Source organism: Vipera berus, assembly GCF_964194415.1.
Source record: "Vipera berus genome assembly, chromosome: 2".
Classification (NCBI taxonomy): domain Eukaryota; kingdom Metazoa; phylum Chordata; class Lepidosauria; order Squamata; family Viperidae; genus Vipera; species Vipera berus.
The window spans coordinates 197,575,397-197,597,057 of NC_138203.1; the positions used below are offsets into that span (position 1 = coordinate 197,575,397).

A 21,661-nucleotide genomic window follows, 5' to 3' on the forward strand; every position below is an offset into this window, starting at 1 on the left:
TTATTTATCCCAATTAAAGATTAATATATACCCTTCTGTTCACCTCAAACCAGACTGAATATTGCATGAGGGCTTTAACAATGGCTCATGTGAATGATCACAAACCATCCACTGCCCTCACCAGGGGTGAAAGAAATATACAGGGGAGGCTTCAAAAGAAAGTATGTTTAATATTACACAAACAGAGATCTAGTTAGAAAGATGTACTACCCTGGAGCCAAAAAAAAAAGCCTGAATCCATCTTTGCCTTTCCCCTACCCACAACTAAATTCATATCTTAGGGGAAGAGGTGGAGCTATCATGATTTGTTTTTAAAGTAAAGATAAAGGTTCCCCCACACATGTGTGCTAGTCGTTTCTGACTCTAGGGGCCGGTGCTCATCTCCGTTTCAAAGCCGAAGAGCCAGCGCTTGTCCGAGGACGTCTCCGTGGTCATGTGGCCAGCATGACTAGACACCAAAGGCGCATGGAACGCTGTTACCTCCCCACCGTAGTGGTCCCTATTTTTCTACTTGCATTTTTACGTGCTTTCGAACTGCTAGGTTGGCAGAAGCTGGGATGAGTAACAGGTGCTCGCTCTGTTATGCGGCACTCGGGATTCGACCCGCCAAACTGCCGACCTTCTGATCAACGAGCTCAGTGTCCTAACCCACTGAGCCACCGCATCCCTTATTTTTTGTTTTTATTTTTATTATTTTATTTTATTTTATTTTATTTTATTTTATTCATTTATTTTATTTATTTTATTTTATTTTATTTTTTTGTTTTTAGGGAGAAGCAAATTCACTAGGCTTTACTCACTGGAAGTAGGGAGGTAGGAACTGATCCAGAGTGTACCAAAAGCTACTAGAAACAAGAGAGCAACAGGAAGAGAAAATTTAGAATGGTTTGGTTACTTTAGCAAAATTTAAGGATGTGACATCCTACTGAAGAAATTCTTAGGATTGTTACATAAACAGTTTAGCTTTAATTTAGGGCCCAAAAGAGAATCTCCTCAGTTTCTTTGGGCAAAAATAAAATGGCTTAAGAAAATTATGGAAGCTTGAACAGTTCACAAATGGAAGCCCGGCCACAGGATCTTAAGCCTTAAAATGCTTGGCCTTCAAATGGCAACCACAAGGGATTTCTGTTAAACACAATCAACACTAGGCAAGCAGCTTGGTTACACAAACATTTCGGATCACTGATGCTATGCTGATTCTACCACTGCCTTAGTTTAGCTTTGAAATAAACCAAAACCCACAGAAACTAGGGCAACTGTAAAAATGTCATGCCTCATGTACCAAACCAGAAACAAAGGAATGATTACATTAGAGGGGAAATTCTAAGCTACACAAGAATGATGACAAATTATATTTGGGGGAGAAAAAAAACTTCGTTCTTCCCTACCTTTTTTACAAATCATTATATGGACTTGATAATATTCCTTCAAGTTAATTGACATACTAATTGAAATAATATACCTAAATACACAGGATAACAAAGCTATTCTGTGTGTACTTAGGCCACGGGTCGGCAACCCGCAGCTCCGGAGCCGCATGCGGCTCTTTGAGCCGTCTCCTGCGGCTCCCAGCCGCCCGGTGCGCGCGCACCTCTTTGAACGGGCAGTGGTGCGCGCGCACCTCTCCAAATGGAGAGTGGCACCGCCCGTTTGGAGAGGTGCGTGCGCACCTCCCCGAATGGGCGGAGGTGCGCGCGCACCTCCCCAAACCTTTGGAGAGGTGCGCGCGTACCTCCGCGCGAACGGGCAGAGGTGCCGCTCTTTGAGGAAGCTGTCGCGGCCCGTCTCCGAAGCTGCCGCTTTTGGCAGCTTTGCAGACAGGCCGCTACAGCTTCCTCAAAGAGCAGCGCCCCTGCCCATTCTGAGAGGTGCGCGCGCACCTCTCCGAACGACCGGAGGTGCGCGCGCACCTCCCCAAACCTTTGGAGAGGTGCGCGCGTACCTCCGCGCGAACGGGCAGAGATGCCGCTCTTTGAGGAAGCTGTAGCGGCCCGTCTCCGAAGCTGCCGCTTTCGGCAGCTTTGCAGACGGGCCGCTACAGCTTCCTCAAAGAGCAGCGCCCCTGCCCATTCTGAGAGGTGCGCACGCACCTCTCGAACGACCGGAGGTGCGCGCGCACCTCCCCAAACCTTTGGAGAGGTGCGCGCGTACCTCCGCGCGAACGGGCAGAGATGCCGCTCTTTGAGCAAGCTGTAGCGGCACGTCTCCGAAGCTGCCGCTTTCGGCAGCTTCGGAGACGGGCCGCTACAGCTTCCTCAAAGAGCTGCGCCCCTGCCCATTCTGAGAGGTGCGCGCACACCTCTCCGAACGACCGGAGGTGCGCGCGCACCTCCCCAAACCTTTGGAGAGGTGCGCGCGCACCTCTCAGAATGGGCAGGGGCGCTGCTCTTTGAGGAAGCTGCCGCGGCCCGTCTGCAAAGCTGCTGAAAGCGGCAGCTTTGCAGACGGGCCGTCGCCGTCGGGCAACCGGGAACCGGTTCCATCTCACTTTTTAAAAAAATGGCAACCGCGTGCGTCCGCGCATGTGCAAAAAAAGGGGTTTGCGCATGCGCACAACTTTTTGCGCATGCGCGTGCATGGACACACGCATGCGGCTCCCACTTTTTTTAATTTGTGATGGAACCGGTTCCCAGTGGCTCTTTTCCTTTTTTAGGTTGCCGACCCCTGACTTAGGCTAAAGTGGATACAACAAATAACCCTTGACATACTACCACAATTGGGACAGAATTGTGGTCATTCATCGAAATGGTTGTTAATTGATATGCCCATGTGACCACTTGCTCAATGACTGCAATCCCAGGTCTCCCCATTGTGGTAATTAAACAACCACATGATCATTAAGCAGAACACCAGGACAGGAGCTGGCCTCCTCAGGGTCCCGTCGGCTAAGCAATGCCGGCTGGTGACCCCCAGGGGGAGAGCCTTGTCTGTGGGCACGCCAACCCTCTGGAATGAGTTGCCTCCGGAGCTGTGGATGGCCCCGGACCTTCCGTCCTTCCGCCGTGACCTGAAGACATGGATGTTCCAACAATCGGGCCTGGACTGACTATAGTTTTAAATTTGGTTTTATTGGGTTAATTGTTATGTATTTATTACATTTGTTGTTTAATTCTTTTTTAAATTTGGTATTTTATGTTTTTTTAACTTTTTATTGTTGTGAGCCGCCCTGAGTCCTTAGGGAGAAGGGCGGCATATAAATTTAATAAATTCAATTCAATTCAATTCATTCTTGTGATTTTTGGGACACTCCTTCTTCAAAGTGCGAAATTTGGAGAAAGGCTCTTCCAAATGATTATGAGAATGATGGTGTTTGCTAGCTTTTCAGCCTTCCTTGGGCTGGAAAGCTAACAAACACCATCATTCTGAAGGCTAGAAATTATTTTTTTTATGTGCAGAAGGGAATACCTCAGTCAGGCTGCAGAAACGGTATTTGAATCTTTGGGATGCGGGCCCCATTTCTGCAGCCCAGCCAAGGGACTGACCTCTACTTGCCAGGCAGATCTAGCCCTCTCGGCAGGAAGCAGCTGCTTGCAATCTTCCCTGCCAGCTTCCCCATTGACATTCTGGGGAAATCAGCGGAGAGGATTGCAAATGACAACCATAGGATCACAGGGTGCTTAGCAACTAGTCGTAAGTGCAAAAGATTAACAGACAGCTGAAATATGGTCATAAGACTACAGGAGAGGGTGGCGGTGCAACATTTTACAATGGGCAGAAGTGCTTTACAAGCACTCCTTTCCGACATAATTTGGGATGTTTGTTACATGGACTGCCTATACAGGAGTCAACATATATCTTATATTTTTGTGTGTTTTTTTTATTTCCCTTCATGTTATATCTATGAATTGTGTATATGTGTTGTTAAGAAACAAAGAACAAGCTATTTATACTCCTATAATCAAATCTGGTCCATTTTGCAACTTGATCTTTCTTTTGCTAATTTCCCTCACCAAATTTGATTTGCTTCTATTCTGCTTTCAGACAATTATCCTACTGAAGGACAGACATACACCTTCCTGAGCCTCTTTCCATAATTTCTTGCAAAATTTCTATTGGGTGAAAAGAGTAAACAATGAATACATTACTATACAATTTTACTACTTATCCAGTATTAATCTAAAAATGCTGCATTTAAAAATAATTAATTTCAAACCAGAAATATGCATTTTCCTCATGGCACCCAATTTTGCCTTTGTGGAAGTATGAAAATGTTGTTCCCCAACTTTAATGCAATTTAATTTTTACATATTTCAGTTAAGTTTATATTAAAACATTGATTTTAATAAAATGACACAGACACAGACACACACGCCAAAGCGCAGTTAACTACCATGAGATGTTAAAAGATTGAAGAATACTGTGGGAATTTCCAGGCAATACTGGATTTCAGAGAGTATCCTGGATCAGCGAATAGCAACATAGTCATCTTGATTGAGCAATATATCTAACTACTATAAATAGCAGGAATGGTGGAAAACAATATGTTGTAGAAATTGGAGCACAAAGCAGAGTTGGTTTATTAATGAATTGCTTGACGTACTCATGTTTAAAGGATTGTATTCATATTCTCAGCCTTAGTGATACACAGACAGCCCATTTGTTTGCTTTACTTTTGAAAAAATAAACAAACGGGTCTGAATCTGTGTCTGAATTTCAGATTGAATCTCCCCAGTTTCAGTTCAAGACTCTCATCAGTAGATATAACGTGAATATATCTTTGGCATTTTGTAGGTGTAGGCAAAGAGAAGCTCAATGACAAAACCAACCAGATGACAATGCAGGACACAAGCTCTGCCCCTTTTGTACATGCATATGGAGTGTCACAAGGTTGCAATCTTCCTATCATCTTTCTAAAAGAAAGATCAAACTCTGTGGAAGCCTCTGAGTTGAACAAATGTATTGGGACACTGTCACGGAAGAAGTGGGATTTAAAATCCTTCTCCATCACAACAATTTTATGAAGTTAAATCACCCAAAGCAGTTATTAATTGGGGAAGGAGAAATCTAAGAAGCACAATTTCCCATGGTGGATAATAGCACCTTAGGAGAGCAAAATACATAGAATTATTCATAGAGGAAGAAAAGATAGATGCTTTTGATTTAAGTTCAGCATCCTTCATATTAAGTTTGATTTTGTGTCAGAAGGCACGAGACCTTTCCTTTCTTTTTTCCTTTACCCTACCTTACAGGATTAGTACAATGGTAAAGATAAGTAAAGTCAAAAGTAAAGCTCAAGTTTTGGTTCCCACATGGATACATCTATGTAGTTATCCTGGCAGCAATAAGAGTATGGATTGCTACCACCTTCTGGATTTTTCCTCAAATTTGTAGTCTACAGTACTGATATTTTCTGTAGGTCTCTTTTCCAAACATTAAATAGGTTCAATATTGCCCAGTTGCCAAGCAAACCAAGTGAAAACTGCCCAAGTGTCATTACATGAAAATGACACATATGTTTGTGCTTTACAATGCTGCTATAGAAAGGCTGAACAGTTAAAATGAGTTTTCATTTGTCTGTTTATCATCCATTCATCCATCCTTCTTTCCATCTAATTTATATTCTGCTTCCTTCTACATCAATATAGTACAAATCACACTTATTATGCCTTTCATGTTTACAGCAGTCTGTGAGGTATAAATGCTCTACCCGTTTTCTATTATTGCTCAATTTTGCGCAATCTCTGTAATTTATAGTGTCTTACAGGTCTGAACCTTTTCCAAAAATAAGGAAAGCAACCTTGACTTTTTTATCAATTACAGAAAACTGTCTAATACCACAAATATATTTCATATAGATTGCAAAGAACCTCAAGAGGTACTATATCTGGAATTCCAACTTTGGTATTATTTATTTATTTATTTATTTAAATTTCTATACCGCCCTATTCCCAAAGGACTCAGAGCGGTTTACAGGGCAGCATAAAATACAATATAAAAATAATATAGAATTAAAATACATTAAATTAATTAAGCCCAATTAAAACAATATTTAAAAAGCTAAAACCCCTTCAGTCCAGGCCTGATAGATCGAAAAACCAGGTTTTCAGGTCCCGGCGAAATGAACGCAGATCAGGGGCGGTCCTAAGTTCCATGGGTAAATCATTCCAGAGGGCAGGCACGCCTACAGAGAACGCTCTTCCCCTAGGAATAACCCGCCGGCATTCCTTAACCGGAGGTATCCTGAGAAGGCCCTCCCGGTGGGAGCGCACGGGACGAAGGGAGCTTGATGCCGGCAGCAGGTGTTCCCTCAGATAACCCGGACCCAAGCCATTAAGGGCTTTATAGGTCATCACCAGCACCTTGAATCTCACCCAAAGGGCAACTGGAAGCCAATGCAGCTTGCGGAGTAGAGGTGTTACATGGGAGTATCGGTAAGCCCCCATCACAACTCGCGCGGCCGCATTCTGCACCAGTTGAAGCCTCCGAGTGGTCCTCAAGGGCAGCCCCATGTAGAGAGCGTTGCAGTAGTCTAAACAGGAGGTCACGAGCACATGAGTGACTGTCCGTAGGGCATCTCGGTCCAGATAGGGTCGCAACTAGCGCACCAGGCGAACCTGGGCAAAAGCCCCCCTGGTCACGGCTCCTATATGATCTTCTAAACTGAGCCGTGAATCCAGGAGGACACCCAAGTTGCGAGCCCTATCAAGCTTACATTCAGAACAAATAGGTGCTCTACTAAAATCATTTCTAGCAAGAGCTTGTGTTGGGATGGATCATCAATACTAATCCAATTGAGTCACTTCTTGATCATGCCAGGGAATGAGTAGGAACCCTACTGCTCTGCCAAGACAACAGAGTTGGAGATTTGGGAACATTATCTATACTTTTAAGTTACTTCTTTTCCATTTGAAACCAGTAGCAAAGCCAAAGGTTTATGAAAAACAGGATACTTACTTTGCCAAGTGATTCATGAGTAAATGGAGCATCTGTCTATTTTTCTCTGGAAGTCTGTGCACTAAGCTATGGATCTCTGAAATTCTGGATTCTTGATTCTCCAGTTCTGCAGCAAGACAAAATATTCTTTTAGTGGACTTTGATTTTATGATTCAGCTACCAACGACACAAAGCAAGCTGAAATCTACGAGTTTGTTTAACTCTACTAATACAGTATGTATACGTGCCCCCGTCCACAAAAAACACTTATATCAAGACTGTAAGATTCTACAAATCCATTTAAAAATAACTTTAAAATTCTAAGAAACTCAAATGTTATCTTAGGAAAGCACTACATATTGAAGACAGAGCCTGATAATATACAGAATACAGGATAACAGAGTTGGAAGGGACCTTTGAGATCATCTAGTCCACCACCCTGCTCAGGCAGGAAACCCTATTTCAGACAAATGGCTGTCCAGTCTCTTCTTAAAAACTTCGAGTGTTGGAGCATTGACAACTTCTGGAGGCAAGTTATTCCACTGATTAATTGTTCTAACTGTCAGGACATTTCTCCTTAATTCTAAGTTGCTTGTCTCCTTGATTAGTTTCCATCCATTGTGTCTTGTCCTGCCTTCAGGTGCTTTTATATCACTTTTATGATATAAAAGTGTCTGAATAATCAATCCCAAAGGGTTGGAATTTTACAAATGCTACTACTTATATGTTATAGAAAAATAGCCGACTCATTGTACTCATCGTGAACTACTGGGATTAGTGGAAGATAGCAATAGCAGTTAAAATCACTTTTTTTTAACTCAACAGGGGGTGGATTATCCCAAGAGAAATAATGGGACTTGTTATCCCAATTCCAGTTCCAGTGGAAAAAGATGTGACAACTGTTGTAGCCAAAACCTGACTAACCTAAAGCAACCTAATCACTTTTAAGGTATAACATGATTTTATTTGCATGCTTAAAACAAATGGAATTACATTTGCAATTACAGCAAAGGAACATGTTTTTCTATAGCATTCACCAGTTTCATTCAATGCAACAACCCTCTCATGTTTTATCTATTGTTTCTCTATTTATTCCCATGGCAAAAGGAAGAAAAAGATAAAATCCCAGACTTTTTCTTACAAGTCCTTCAAGTACATCCCACTGGGGCATGTACAATCTTAATTCCCTCACTTGCATTTAGAAAATTGAAAAACCAATTAGAGATATTCAGCAAGAGGGAAATGGTCAATTGTCAACAATAATAGTAGTTTCAAAATAAAAGTCCCTTGCCTCTAAAAAAAAAACACAGCTCCAGGGGAACAAAACTGATATAGGACAATCATATCCTGCTTATGAGTTGTCAAAGTGCAGGGCTATTCGTCTTGAGGTATGTAGCGCTGGCCTGATTTATAGGCAGCCTTCCTATTGTCTTACTTTCATAACCTCTACAAAAACATTATTAAAATAAATATGAAATTGCTTCTATGATAACCTGAAAAATTGGGGAGGGGGGCATTGGAACATTCTCATCTGGACAGGTGTCTGTGTGCAGTTTTTCTTTCTTTTATACACAGTTACCTCCTTTCTACTCCTCTGCATAATCAATGCAGGGTTATTCCATCTCCAAGCATTAGCATTAGCAGGAGTCTGGAAAAGCATTAACTTATCTTTAATAATCCTTTCCATTGTTTGTACATAGTGCCACCTCCCTCAATCAAGCGCTAGCTATTTTTTTGCAGAATACAAGAGATAAAAGTTAAATGATTTGTATGTGTTTCTGTCCTTCCACTAAGCTAGTGTTTTAAAGGGATTAAAAAGGTTGAAAAGGAATTTTCAGTTCAAATATCATATCTACTATGAAATCACTTAGACAAGCCACTCCCTATCAGTCGTTCATCATATGGAATATGAAAATAATAGTACTGACTTAACCTCCAGAGTATCTGAATAGATCAGAACAATGTCCTGGAAAGCACTGTGAACATTCACAAGTTTATTATGGTGACTTAACTTATTCTCATCATAAAATAGTTCATTGTAATCCAATCCAATAGAGCAATTTACTTTTAATTTCTGTTGCCATATTTGTGGTCTTTGCTTCCGAAGAGAATCGCCATCTCCCAACAGGTAAGCTATTAAAAATGGAAGACTTTTGCAAAGCTAAAAGCTAAGTTCCCAGATATTTCTGAGTTTTTATCATATCTAGGTTTCTCATTCAAGAGTCTTCATGGGCTTATTATTTATGGACGTCCCAATGCTTCGATGCTGCATAGCGTTTGTCACTGAGGACTAATTAATATTTTTTGCAAGAGTGAACTCCTACAGTCTGTTCTAAATATGTGGAGTTTTGATGGAATGAGGTTCCAGGAGTTTAGAAGACACAGGTGCAATGTCCAAATATCCATACCTCAGAGGGCAGGATAACATGGCAGGAAACTCATTATTTGAACTCGGGAGATTCTAGTCCTGATTAACTCACGGAGTAGCCAAGAGCCAGTAACTATCTCATGGTTGAAAGAACAAAACAGGATAACTTCATACAACAGAGGCAGTAGCCATGGCAATAGTAGCAACAAAAAAATATATTGTGCAATGAATATATTAATATGTGACCTAATTTATACTATCCTTCCAGCTCCCACACTTATATCAATACAAAGCTTCACTTGTGGATTTTTAAAAAAGAAAATTGGATATGTGGCAGAAAACAGCTTGTTTTTTGAAAAGAAGGCAAAGGGGAAAGTCATTTCCCATGACCTCAAAAGAATTAATACAGCCTGAAATTCTAATGTTCAATTTTAAATTTAGTATAAAACATAAGTAATGAAATAGCATCACCTGGATTACGTCTGAGTGATTTCTTGTCAGATTTCGTATTACAATTAAAGGAGTCATTTTCCCCATGAATAACTGCAATTATTGAATACTATAAAATTTCAAGTTATTAAAAATAGCCCCTTCTATGTTTCTGATAAGCAATGTTTCCATGCTATCTCATCACACTTAATGTGATCAAGCTCTAGTTAACACACTCTTATACATGATATCCACAGAATTTCCTAATATCTGTTCTGCTGCACTCAGTCATATTTTTTTAAATAGCTTCCTCAAAGGAATTGTCACAGATTGCTTACTTGCTGCTTTGATGAAGCTTCTTTGAAACTGATACATCATGAGTGGCCCAGGGAGCATTCTGGAATACAAATTAAAGGATAGACAGATAAGAACAATAAAATACTTGGCAAAAAATACTTTTTGCAGTTGAAAGCCTTCTATAGGTCATGTACTGTATCCATTTTTTAACACAGGAAAAGCATCATTAATACTGCAGGAATGGGATAGAAAGAAAAAGATTCCTTTCATTCAAAAATGCAGTCATATTTATTGTTGGATTATTAAATGTGTATGCCATCTGATTTTCAATGATACTGAGTGGCTTGATATCAGGTTAACAGTTCTTTTTTTATTTAAAAAGTTTTACAATACATTTTGACTTTAATCCCCCCTCCCCCACCCCTACCTAACCCTCCCTATCCCTCTCCCCCATTCCCTCCTCCCCCCCCCCGACTTCCCAGAGCTAAATACAGGGTATAAAATCAAAAAACAAACATAAGCACCCCTATGTTATCAGCAATAAACTATTAATTCTATCTCCCTCTAGCTCATATAAAATGAATACAAACAATATTAATATTACAAATAAAGTAAAAAAGAAAAAGAGGAAAACAGAAAAAGAGCTTTACTCAGAATAGATTTTCTTGATCCCAGTCCTTATTCATATTAATTTCAAAAAAAAAGAAAAAAAAACTTTCACCTACTATTTACATTCTCCAACCTTTCTCTAATTTCTAAACAAATTCTCAGTTACGCGCCAAAAGCGCCTATCTCTATTAACCTTAATAATCTCCAACCAAACTAAACTATGATCAAAAATAGTTCTTGCATGTATCACGCCAAATGTCTCGCAGTTCCAAATCATCCTTAAGTTCAAATAAAAAGAGTAAAAAAAAAAGGTTTAAGCAGTCTGTAAGACAACTTGTTGTTAATTAGGAGCTTGCATACCCATTCTTAGTTCAACACATACTTTTAGTCCATAACCCTAATATACTTTTCTAACAAGCAAATAACATCAATCTTAAATTGTGTTAAATATTAAAAAAAACTTTCTTTCTCCTCTATGATAAATTTAATCCATTGACATTCTAATTTAAAAATTTAATCACCAATCTTAACGCTCCAAAGCTTTTGGAGCACGTCTGTCATGACCCTCAAAACTTCTTTGGACCGCGCCCCTCCCACAGCTTCACTGTAAATACACTTTGGAGATTCCATAACTTTCTGCTGGTCTTGCTCTTGCTCTCGTCTCGCTCTTTTTAGGGCGGCACGCGTCATCCTCTGGCCTCCTGCAACATCCGATGAAACTGTATCTTGATCCCCTCCAACACCATTGTCCTCTATCTGTCTATCTGCAACATCTTGAAGCTTTCCCTCGCCGTATCCCTTTACAGCTTCCAAAAATGATAGGGGGGTTGCTTTTAACACATTGCTATAAAAATCACGTGCCTGGGCCACAGTAACCAGATGATGTCTTTTACCTTCATGCGTCACCACCAGTCCAACTGGAATCTCCCATCTAAACTTAATATCACATTTCTTAAGTTCCTGTACTAGAAATGCAAAATCTTTCCTTCTCCTTAAAATCTTCGGAGGAATCTCTTTTAAAACCAAGACTTCTTGCTCAGCCACTACCAATTTAGTATCATAAGCAGCTTGAATGACTTCATCTCTAATTACTCTCTTTGTAAAATAGACCACCACATCTCTGGGTAACTTCCTCTGTCTTGCAATCCATGAATTTACACGAAAAATTTTGTCCATATTTCCCTCAATTTCAGATGCTGGCTGGCCCAATACCCCTTCCAGAGCCTCAGAAATCAGCTGCTTTAAATCTTCTTTACAATTCTCCTTTAAACCCCTGATTCTAATAGCATACTGCATCTGATGATACTGAACAAGGCTCAATTCTCCGTCCATTTTATCCCTTATATTTTCATTTTCTAATACCTTTGCTTCTAATATAGAGTTCTTTTGACTGAGATCCTTCACTTTTACATCCAGCTGTTGCACACATTCAGCTACAGATTCAATCATAGACAACATGTCCACCCTCATTGCTCTAAACTTCTCTTCCATCTTCTTCTCCAATTTCTCCATTTTCTCCTCCATTTTCTCCTCCAGCTTTTTCAACTTTTCATCCATCATGTCAGACATCAATTGTGAATGCTTTCCAAGAGCATCTTGTAAATCCTTAAGCGTCAATGCCGGAGGAGGTGCAGGAGGAAGCAAAGCTTGCAATGAGGTCTGTTGCACCAGGGAAGACCCCGCACTCCGAAGAGCTTTAGAAGTTTTAGCCGCCATCTTCCCCCACTTTCACTTATTGCGCACTTTCACTTTAAAGCTATAAAATCCATTGAGCTAGAGAGTAAAGATAAGAGTCCACATCACCTTGACCTCCTGTACCGCTCTGCCTGCATCTTGACAATCAAAAGTATTTCCTTTTGGCAGGGGTGGTTGCTAACGCCTGGCTCTGCTCCATAAATCCCGGAGCAGGGGCGCTGCGCAGCTCGGAGCAACCCAGGCTTCGGGGGGGCTCAATCCTTCAGCCGCCCAAACTCTCAGCTCAGGCGGCCCCGGAGAGCTCAACCCCTACCTGGGGCCTCACCCCCTCCTCTTCTCCCGAGGAGGGGGCTTCAAATCCATCTAAACAGCTGATCGGCACTGTTTACGATGGAAAAACACAGCTGCGGAGCGGGCAGCCCAAAAACGGCTGTCTTCGGCGTCGCGTCGCCACCGGAAGTCCCAGGTTAACAGTTCTATATATTTATGATGGCAGCTGCATAACCACATAAACTACTTAAAACAAAGATGTTGATTTCTTTCAAAAGTAGTATAATATTGATTCTTTTACATTAGAAAACATTGCTTTTTGTAGCAGGATAATCAAACTATGGAACAGACCAGCATCAAAGGCCAGAGGTCAGCAGATATAATAAGTAAAATTTCAATAGAAGGACTAAGCATTCCTGTGCTAGCAGTGTGTTTTCTCTAAAAAAAAGTCATTAAATGAAACATGGCAGTATTTTAGTGCACTTTTATAGATGTCTACCCCAAGGATACAAATGATTAAAGAACATACATACATACATACATACATACATACACACACACACACACACACACACACACACACACCCATACACAGATGCAGTATAAATTTCATATATACTGTGGTAACAAAAAGTTTGTGAAGATGTGAATTCATATCTACACATAGTCCTTGAGAACTGCGATCTACAATATGAGTATAGTTTCATTTAAGCCCTCTTACATAGAAACAGTATACAATGGCATGTCTTTACTGAACACATTGACTCAGCATTCATTGTTGTTGTTGAAAAAAAATTGTAAAGTTCTATGATAATTAGCTGTATTACAAGCGGAATTATAAATTCAGATCAATGATGTGACAATAGAGGAGCCTTCCTTGATTTTAAAAAATACACAAGTGTTTTTTTTAAAAAAAAAATATTTACTTGAGGTTAGGTTACAGGAATTTCATCAGCTAAATTATTATCCACAGAACTAATTTATCTCCTGAAATATCTTAGGGTAGAGACTTGTTCCATTTCTTCTTCATGGCTTCCTGTAGAGTGGCAAGGAGGAAGATTTATTTGCAGATAATGGATAACATTGAGCTGACTGATAACCAAACCATCCCCCAAGTCTTTTATCAACCAATAAACTAACATTTACAATACTAATGAGGAAACCACTGGTCTCCAGAAAGAACATTACGGTATGCCCCAAGATTGCCCAAGATAATCCAGCCGACTACCGTGCTTTGAGAAAAAAAAAAAGAAAATTCCTGGCATAACTGAAAAAAATATATCGGTAGAAAATGAAACACAGCATTCCAACAACTACAACAAAATCGCCAAGCCAACATTAAAGTGTGGTTTGGTGCTGTTTTGGATCCCCAGAACAAAGGGACCAGAGGATTCTGGGTTGTGTCAGCAAATTCCAGAGGAGAATGCCAATGTATTGGTCCATGAGGTGAAGCTTACATGAATATCTGTTATATAGCAAGCAACCATAAATGCAAGTCAATCTATAAAAGAGAGTAGCAGAGGTTTCATATTTTGGAATGGCTGAGTTTAACCCAAAGTCTGATGTATTGTTTTTTCAAACATGAATCAAACTTTTAATGAGACTTAATTTAAACTCGGGTTACATTGTAGGTTATATTACAAGATTACCACAAATTCATATGTTTGTTACTTTCCTCACCACTACAGGATGTAGAAGTGCTCTTATTTCTCCTAATTACTGATATTTAGGAGAAGGATGAGCAGTAATAGGTATCTGGGCTTATTCTATAAATACAGCGAAAGTAAAGGGGGAACAGCAAAAGGGGAGGATTGACCAAAATATTTATATTTATATTTATTAAATTTTTATACCGCCCTTCTCCCGAAGGACTCAGATTCACATTACTAACCAGCTTCAATTATTGTCCAAAATGTTTTCAAAATACTCCTTCTTGACATGCTTTTGCTAAGGGACCTGAGGACCCTGGACTGATATTGGTCCTGTGAAGTAGTTTGTATGAATATTGCTGCCAAGAGTGTAGGTGTATATTCGGTTTGTATTTGGGGTTTTATTCCTGTAAACCACCCAGGTTCCCCATAAAGTGTTTTGGCATAAGCTAAGCTTCCCTCCACTCAATACACTGGGAAATTCACTTCGGAATCACAAGAAGTTCACTACACTCATTTTCTGGGAATATAATAAGGTTGAAAATCTTCAACTTTTATTAACTATCCTTCTCACCAAAGATAAGTAATGCCTCTAGTTTGTTACTTGCTAACAACAAAAGGCTCTGTTAAGATTAGGATCTTCTCTTCACAACTCTAAATTCCAGCTCTAAAAAAAAGCCTATCAAAATGTGGAGAGAGTAGAAAAGAACGCTAGATAGGAGCTGAAGAGATTATTGGTTATTCTTCCTTACACTTGAGGCTTATGACCAGCTGCCAAATAAATCTTTGTATTATCTTTATTGCAGCATGATTAACAGTAATAAATTACATTGTCCTCAGAAAGTGTCAAAGGAAGTAGCATGCTTCTGGCATAATATCCCTCTCACCCATAGTTTCCTGATTTTCCTAGAGTAGTGCTTCCTAAACTCCTTCTCTGGACTTGGAAACGAAGAATGATTACACCTGATTAGTAGATGATGGAAAAACTCCAGAGAATGGCCAGAATTATAAACATCCTTGGGCTACTTCTACATTGTTACTAAGAAATCTACATGTATGTATCAGTGAAGCTACTAGGAACCATGCTGGACTTACCTTTAGCTTTAGTGCTCCATAGAATGACATCATCTATCCCTACAAATAACCAGGTTTTTCAGCAATATTCTTCATGTACTTCAAAATACAACCATAAATAAACTATGGTAAAGGTAAAGGTAAAGGTTCCCCCGCACATGCGTGCTAGTCGTTTCCAACTCTAGGGGCCGGTGCTCATCTCTGTTTCAAAGCCGCAGAGCCAGTGCTTGTCCGAGAACGTCTCCGTGGTCATGTGGCTGGCATGACTAGATGCCAAAGGCGCACGGAACGTTGTTACCTTCCCACCGTAGTGGTCCCTATTTTTCTACTTGCATTTTTACGTGCTTTCGAACTGCTAGGTTGGCAGAAGCTGGGACGAGTAACAGGCTCTCACTCTGTTATGCGGCACTCGGGATTCGACCCACCAAACTGCCGATCTTCTGATCGACAAGCTCAGCGTTGTAACCCACTAAGCCACCGCGTCCCAAAAAATAAACTAGGACTTGAACTCAAACAAAGTCTCTATCTCTTGTAAAACCTCATGAAGTAAGATAGTTTCAGGAGGTGGAGAAGAGTTGCTTTCTAAGCCTGAAACATCATAACACCTTACAGAATGGCTGCTTGAAAATCAGAATACTGCTGGAGATAGTTAACACTGAAATCTTGGCAATAATTCTGAGATGTACTGCAGTGAAGTTTTAGAAAATTGTGTTTATAAATATTTTTTGATAGGAATGATTAGCCATTAGTTTTTACATTACAGAATACTAACATTGAGTAACAAATGGAATTCTTTCAAACAAGAGCATAAAAAGAAACAGCTAGGAAATGAGACTCTAAGCAAAGTTCAAGCATCCTTCAATAAGAATAACACGGAAAAGCAGAGAGTTCTTGTAAACACATTAAAAAGCTTCCTCACTTACCTTAAATATGTTTTCAATGCACTGGTGATTGTTTTAACTTCCCATTCTGCACAGACGTCATCTTCTGTCTCAGCAGTTTTGGGATCTAAGAAGAGCGGCAAGAATGAGACCATAAAGAAAGGGGAAAAATCTTATTCCAGAATATTCACCATATGTTTATTGAGGTCTACCATATTTGGGGTGTAAAAATCCACGATTTGGACCAGAGATTGATTGATTGAGATGTGTGTGTGTGTGCACGCATGCACACACACACACACACACACATACATAAACATATACACATCTATATCTACACACACACACACACACACACACACACACACACACACACATATATACACACACAAACACACACATTAAACTATAACTACCAGATTGGGTTACAGAATTCTAGATACATACACATATAAAATTTTATTTATGATGTCATCAAATGGTCATCTAGATTTTGGTAGCCCAGATTTGGTGCTGCATATATGGATGTAGGTGTGTAGAAATAAAGAATAACTTGGTTTGACATGTGGTCCTTTAGTTGAAAGATGTATTTTGAAACTACAGTTTGTTATCTGTCTGGACATGTATAAAAGGCCAAGAAAGAAGGAAGGAATCTGCAGTTTCTTCCAAAACACCAGAATTGATCCCAATAAGTCCCTTAACTGAGGACCTTTGTTTCTGTTTGGCATAAAGAGTTTGAAGAATCTTAGCAAGTAAACTGGAGGAAAAATTCAGGCAAAACAAGGATGAGAAAAGCAATTCAATACTTTCAACCTGCATACAGTATCATAATAGCATGGCAAAACAGGCCCAGAATACCACACACAGGAACAGCTAAACCACAGCTGGAATCCATCAATCAAACCCCAAACTATAACTGAAGGAGAAAAAGAGACTTTAAACAAATCAAGATGAAATTGGCAATATTCTTCATTATAGTAATTCTGACCTAAAATAATCCCATATTCGCATGTCACAAATAATGCTATCCAATTTCCTTTTTGGTAGTTTTGGAAGGACATGATCATGGAATTGGTACCAGGAGCTACCAGGGTGAATTATCAAATCTTCATCCATTGCCAACAGGAATTTCAGAGTTTCCCATAAGGCCCTTATAAGAGTAACAAACTGACAGTTACTGAATGCAGTACCAGCCTCTTTCCCAGTGATCCCAGATGTAAACCAAAGGTGTGAGGGAGAAAGAGAAGGGGAAGGAGGAACAGAAAACAAGCATAAGCAGCAGCATTTGAAGCACCCCAGAAAATCATACAACTGTCTGCTCTTTCTTATTACTGCCAACCTTACCCATTCTCTGGCTCAACATAGACCAGGGGTCCCCAACCCCTGATCCGTGGACAGGCACCGGTTTGCAGCATGCCAGAAACCAGGTGGCACAAACAAGTGAAGCCCCATCTGTGGGATGCAGGCAGCATGTGAAACCACGCTCCCTATGGTCCTCGGAAAAACCTCTCTTCAGGAAACCGGTCCCTGGTGCCCAAAAGGTTGGGGGGCCACTGATATAGACCACCTGCTGAGAAGACTACCTATCCCAAACTGCCCATGAGAAAGAAAATACAGTAATCAATAGAGTAGAGTAGAGTAGAGTAGAGTAGAGTAGAGTAGAGTAGAATAGAATAGAATAGAATAGAATAGAATAGAATAGAATAGAATAGAATAGAATAGAATAGAATAGAATAGAATAGAATAGAATAGAATAGAATAGAATAGAATAGAATAGAATAGAATAGAATAGAATAGGAGTCCTTGGAGGTCTTCTAGTCCAGCCCCTTTCTCAAGCAGGAAAACCTATACCATTTCTAGTCTCTTCTTAAAAATCTCCAGTGATGGAGCGCCCACAATTTCTGAAGGCAAGCTGTTCCACTGGTTAATTGTCCTCACTGTTACAAAGTTTCTCTTTAATTCCAGGTTGCTTCTCTCTTTTATTAGTTTCCAACCATTGTTTCTTGTCCTGCCATTTGGTGCTTTGGAGAATAACGTGACCCCCTCATCTTTGTGGCAGCCCCTCAAATACTGGAAAACTGCTATCATGTCGTGCCTGTTTCTTCTTTTCTTTAGACTAGCCAAACCCAAGTCCTGCAGCCGTTCTTCATATGTTTCAGTCTCCAGACCTCTTGATTATTTTAGTTGCTCTTCTCTGAATTTTTTCCAAACTCTCAACATCTTTTTTGTAGTGTGGTGACCAAAATTGGTTGCAGTATTCCAGGTGTGGTCTTACTAGGGTTTTATAAAGCGGTACTAATACTTTGTGTGATCTTGATTCTATGCCTCTGTTTACACAACCCAGGATTGTATTAGCTTTTTTTGGCTGCTGCTGCACACTGCTGGCTCGCAGTCAAGTGATCGTCTACTAGGACTCCAAGGTCCCTCTCACAGTTGCTGTTTTTGAGCCAGGTCCACCTAATCTGTACTTAAACCTTTGATTTTTCCTGCCTAAATGTAAAACCTTGCTTTTCTCCACATTAAAACTCATCTTGCTGGATAGGGCCCAAGTTTGTCAAGATTTTTTTGGATCCTGAGCTTGTCTTCTGGGGTGTTGGTTATTCCTGCCAGTTTGGTGTCATCTGCAAATTTGATGAGCTCCCCTTCTATTCCCTCATCTAAGTCATTAATGAAGATTTTGAAGATGGAACCTAAGATATTGAAGATGGGCCTAAGATGGAACCTTGTCATATCCCACTGCTTACTTATCTCCATGTGAATGTAGTGCCATTGAGGATTACTCACTGAGTACAGTTTGTCAGCCAGTTACAGATCCATCTGATAGTGTTGTTGTCTATCCCACTTTTTCTAGCTTACTAAGCAGCAGGTTGTGGTCTACTTTGTCAAATGCTTTACTGAAGTCTAAGTAAACTATGTCCACAGCCTTTCGCTAGTCTACTAATTTAGTCATTTTATCAAAGAATGAAATAAGTTTGGTTTTGCATGATCTGTTTTTGACAAACCCGTGCTGGCTACTGGTTATGACTTTGTTTGGTTCTAGTTATTTGCAGATCTGTTTTTTGATTATCTTTTCCAAGATCTTCCCAGGTATTGATGTTAGACTGATTGCTCTGTAGTTTCCTCGGTCTGTTGTTTTTCCCCCCCTTTCTTGAAGATGGGAACCACATCAGCTCTTTTCAAATCATCAGGTACTTCTCCAATGCTCCAGGATTTTTGAAAGATGTGATGCAATGGTTCTGAGATAACATCTGCCAGCTCTTTTTCAGAACTCTGGGATGTAATCTGTCAGGTCCGGTGATTTATATCCATCAAGGTCAGATAGGTGTTCTCTTACCATTTTCTTGCTTATTTTAATTTTTGTTTCTAGTTTATCTTTTGCAGTCCTTGTTAATGACTGCCTTGTTTCGTGACCATTCAGTTACAATAGTGATGAAAAAATACCTTTGAGACTAATCCTTGCATTAACAACTTTCACCAGTCTGTAAAGCAAAGTTGATGTAAGAACATAAGCATAATGGAGGTTTCACTTAGCAACTCCTTCACTTAACCAAGTTGCCAGTCCCAATTGTTGTTGCTAAATGAGGACTAAAGTCTTCAGTGAGGGAGACAAGCAATAGCAAAGTAGACAGTGAATCATTGCCAAACACAAGTGCTATCATGCAACTTGACAGATAAAGAGAATGAGAGGAACCCAGACCAGTTATGCAGGGCACATCCATAACTTCTACCAGAGTCACTTAAGGATTGGAAAACAAGGCATCCAACACACACTTTTTTATTTTCTGGAAAGCGCAAAATGAATTTCAACAAGGGCACTGCTCTGCCGTTGGAAAATTGAGGAGTTTGTCATAGCATCTTAAAACTTCTGCCTCCCTTCTTCACTCTTTTCCATGGTAAATTCATATTTGATGCTTCATTTGCAGCTCACAGATGAGGGTTATTGCTGTACGATACAGTTATGTGAGATCTCAAGGGGCACTGGATCAACATGTCCTTGAGGCTGAGCTGTTTCTACCGATCTCTTGTTTAATTGCTGAGTATGGAGGATTCTGGAGCAACTAAGAGTCTCTGTGACATAGCTCCTGAGCATGATTGATATCCTCATAACTGGTAAAGGTGGAGACTGCTGGGATTTTATACGCCACGCCTGATGGTCATGGTATGTCTTCTGTTGGAATGCTATAGCCAATGCCTACCTCAGTTCCAGGCCTAGAGGGTGTTAGCTAGCTAATTATAGTGGTATGTGGACCTTAGGCACGACCCAATCCTTTTGCTCTATGTGATGAACTCTTTGAACTGTGTGTCTCCATAGTTTTTATACTGGAATATTTGCCTGTTGTTTATGCAATAGAAATCCCTTTTGTTCATTCCCCCCCCGTAATCCATATTATACTATCTTTTATCATGGTAGGCTTTGTGTACCTCTTGGTAAAAAGTTTGACTCCAATAGACATTTCTTGCTCTGTTATTTTTGGGGTCATGGATTGGAACGAATCCTATATGAATATGGACTGGCAATTTGGATTCCAATTTGTGATAACTGAGGGGTGGTGGTGGAGAGAGAGAGATACCTTCTCCATACTCTGAAATGGCTGACGATTGAAAAAGTCTCAAAACACCCAGAGGGTTGCATGATCTGTCCAATGTGGGGATTCTTTTGCATCCTGCAACAATGACAAAAGAATTGTAACTGGTGGCTGTAGTCAGCAGTGCTGTGCTTAGTGATTCTCTGCCCATTTGAGGAAGGGTTAGTTTGGTTCTGCTCTGTGAAAACAGGCAATTACCTTCCCTTTTTTATCCAGATGGAACCCTAAGAACTTCAGGAAGGAAGGAAGCGATTATAGTAAGGCAAGTTTTTTTTCAGGTGATTCTAGCATATGCTGGCATGTTCCCAGGGAGATCCTGAGCTATTTTGGTTCACGAGGCTATACGGTTGTATGTCTTTATTAGTAGCATGTTCACTCACACTTAAGAGCACATGGGATTCTGTTTGATGGATTTTGAAGCTGAAGTGCAAGGAACTCTACTGAAGGGCTTTTTCCAATTTGCTGCCTATAAACACTTGCGGCTGCCAGCAACTTAATAGGAGTGTAGGACTCAGTTGGCAGGAACAGTATAACATTATCTATGGAGGTACAACGATTGTGTAGGATGGAGGCATCCTTTCAGAAATGAAAGAAGAACCGACATCATTTGTGGGCAACTGAAGCAGTTAAAGAATTGATGTGGTTTAATGGAAACGTTGCTCAATCAACTGGGCGTATCTAATATAATAGCCGAATAGCTGGACATGGATGCACATTTTTATGAATCTGCCTCACAGCTTTCTTTTCGGGCCTGATTTTAAAGTTTGTTTGCTTATTCATTCATTCATTCAATTTCTATAGCCACCCATCTAATGCAATATATGTCATCACAATAAAAAAAATACTAAAAACTTTTTAAAACAATAGAAATATCCAAAGTAAATATACCAAGCACTGAGATACTTGGCCAGTTAGCAGTACAGCCAGGAA

At 40.2% G+C, this 21,661-nt stretch overlaps 1 protein-coding gene across 3 annotated transcripts in view; it reads right to left on the reverse strand.

Annotated features, from left to right (window-relative positions):
- Positions 1–21,661, reverse strand: part of ARHGAP26 (Rho GTPase activating protein 26) — a 282,090-nt gene that overhangs the window by 86,020 nt on the left and 174,409 nt on the right. For all 3 annotated transcript variants that reach the window (XM_081317345.1, XM_081317346.1, XM_081317347.1), the window contains 3 exons: positions 16,188–16,272; positions 10,009–10,067; positions 6,895–7,000 (listed from right to left, as the gene is read on the reverse strand). In XM_081317345.1, the coding sequence (XP_081173471.1) occupies positions 6,895–7,000; positions 10,009–10,067; positions 16,188–16,272 (250 nt within the window). The remainder of the gene's footprint in view (positions 1–6,894; positions 7,001–10,008; positions 10,068–16,187; positions 16,273–21,661) is intronic.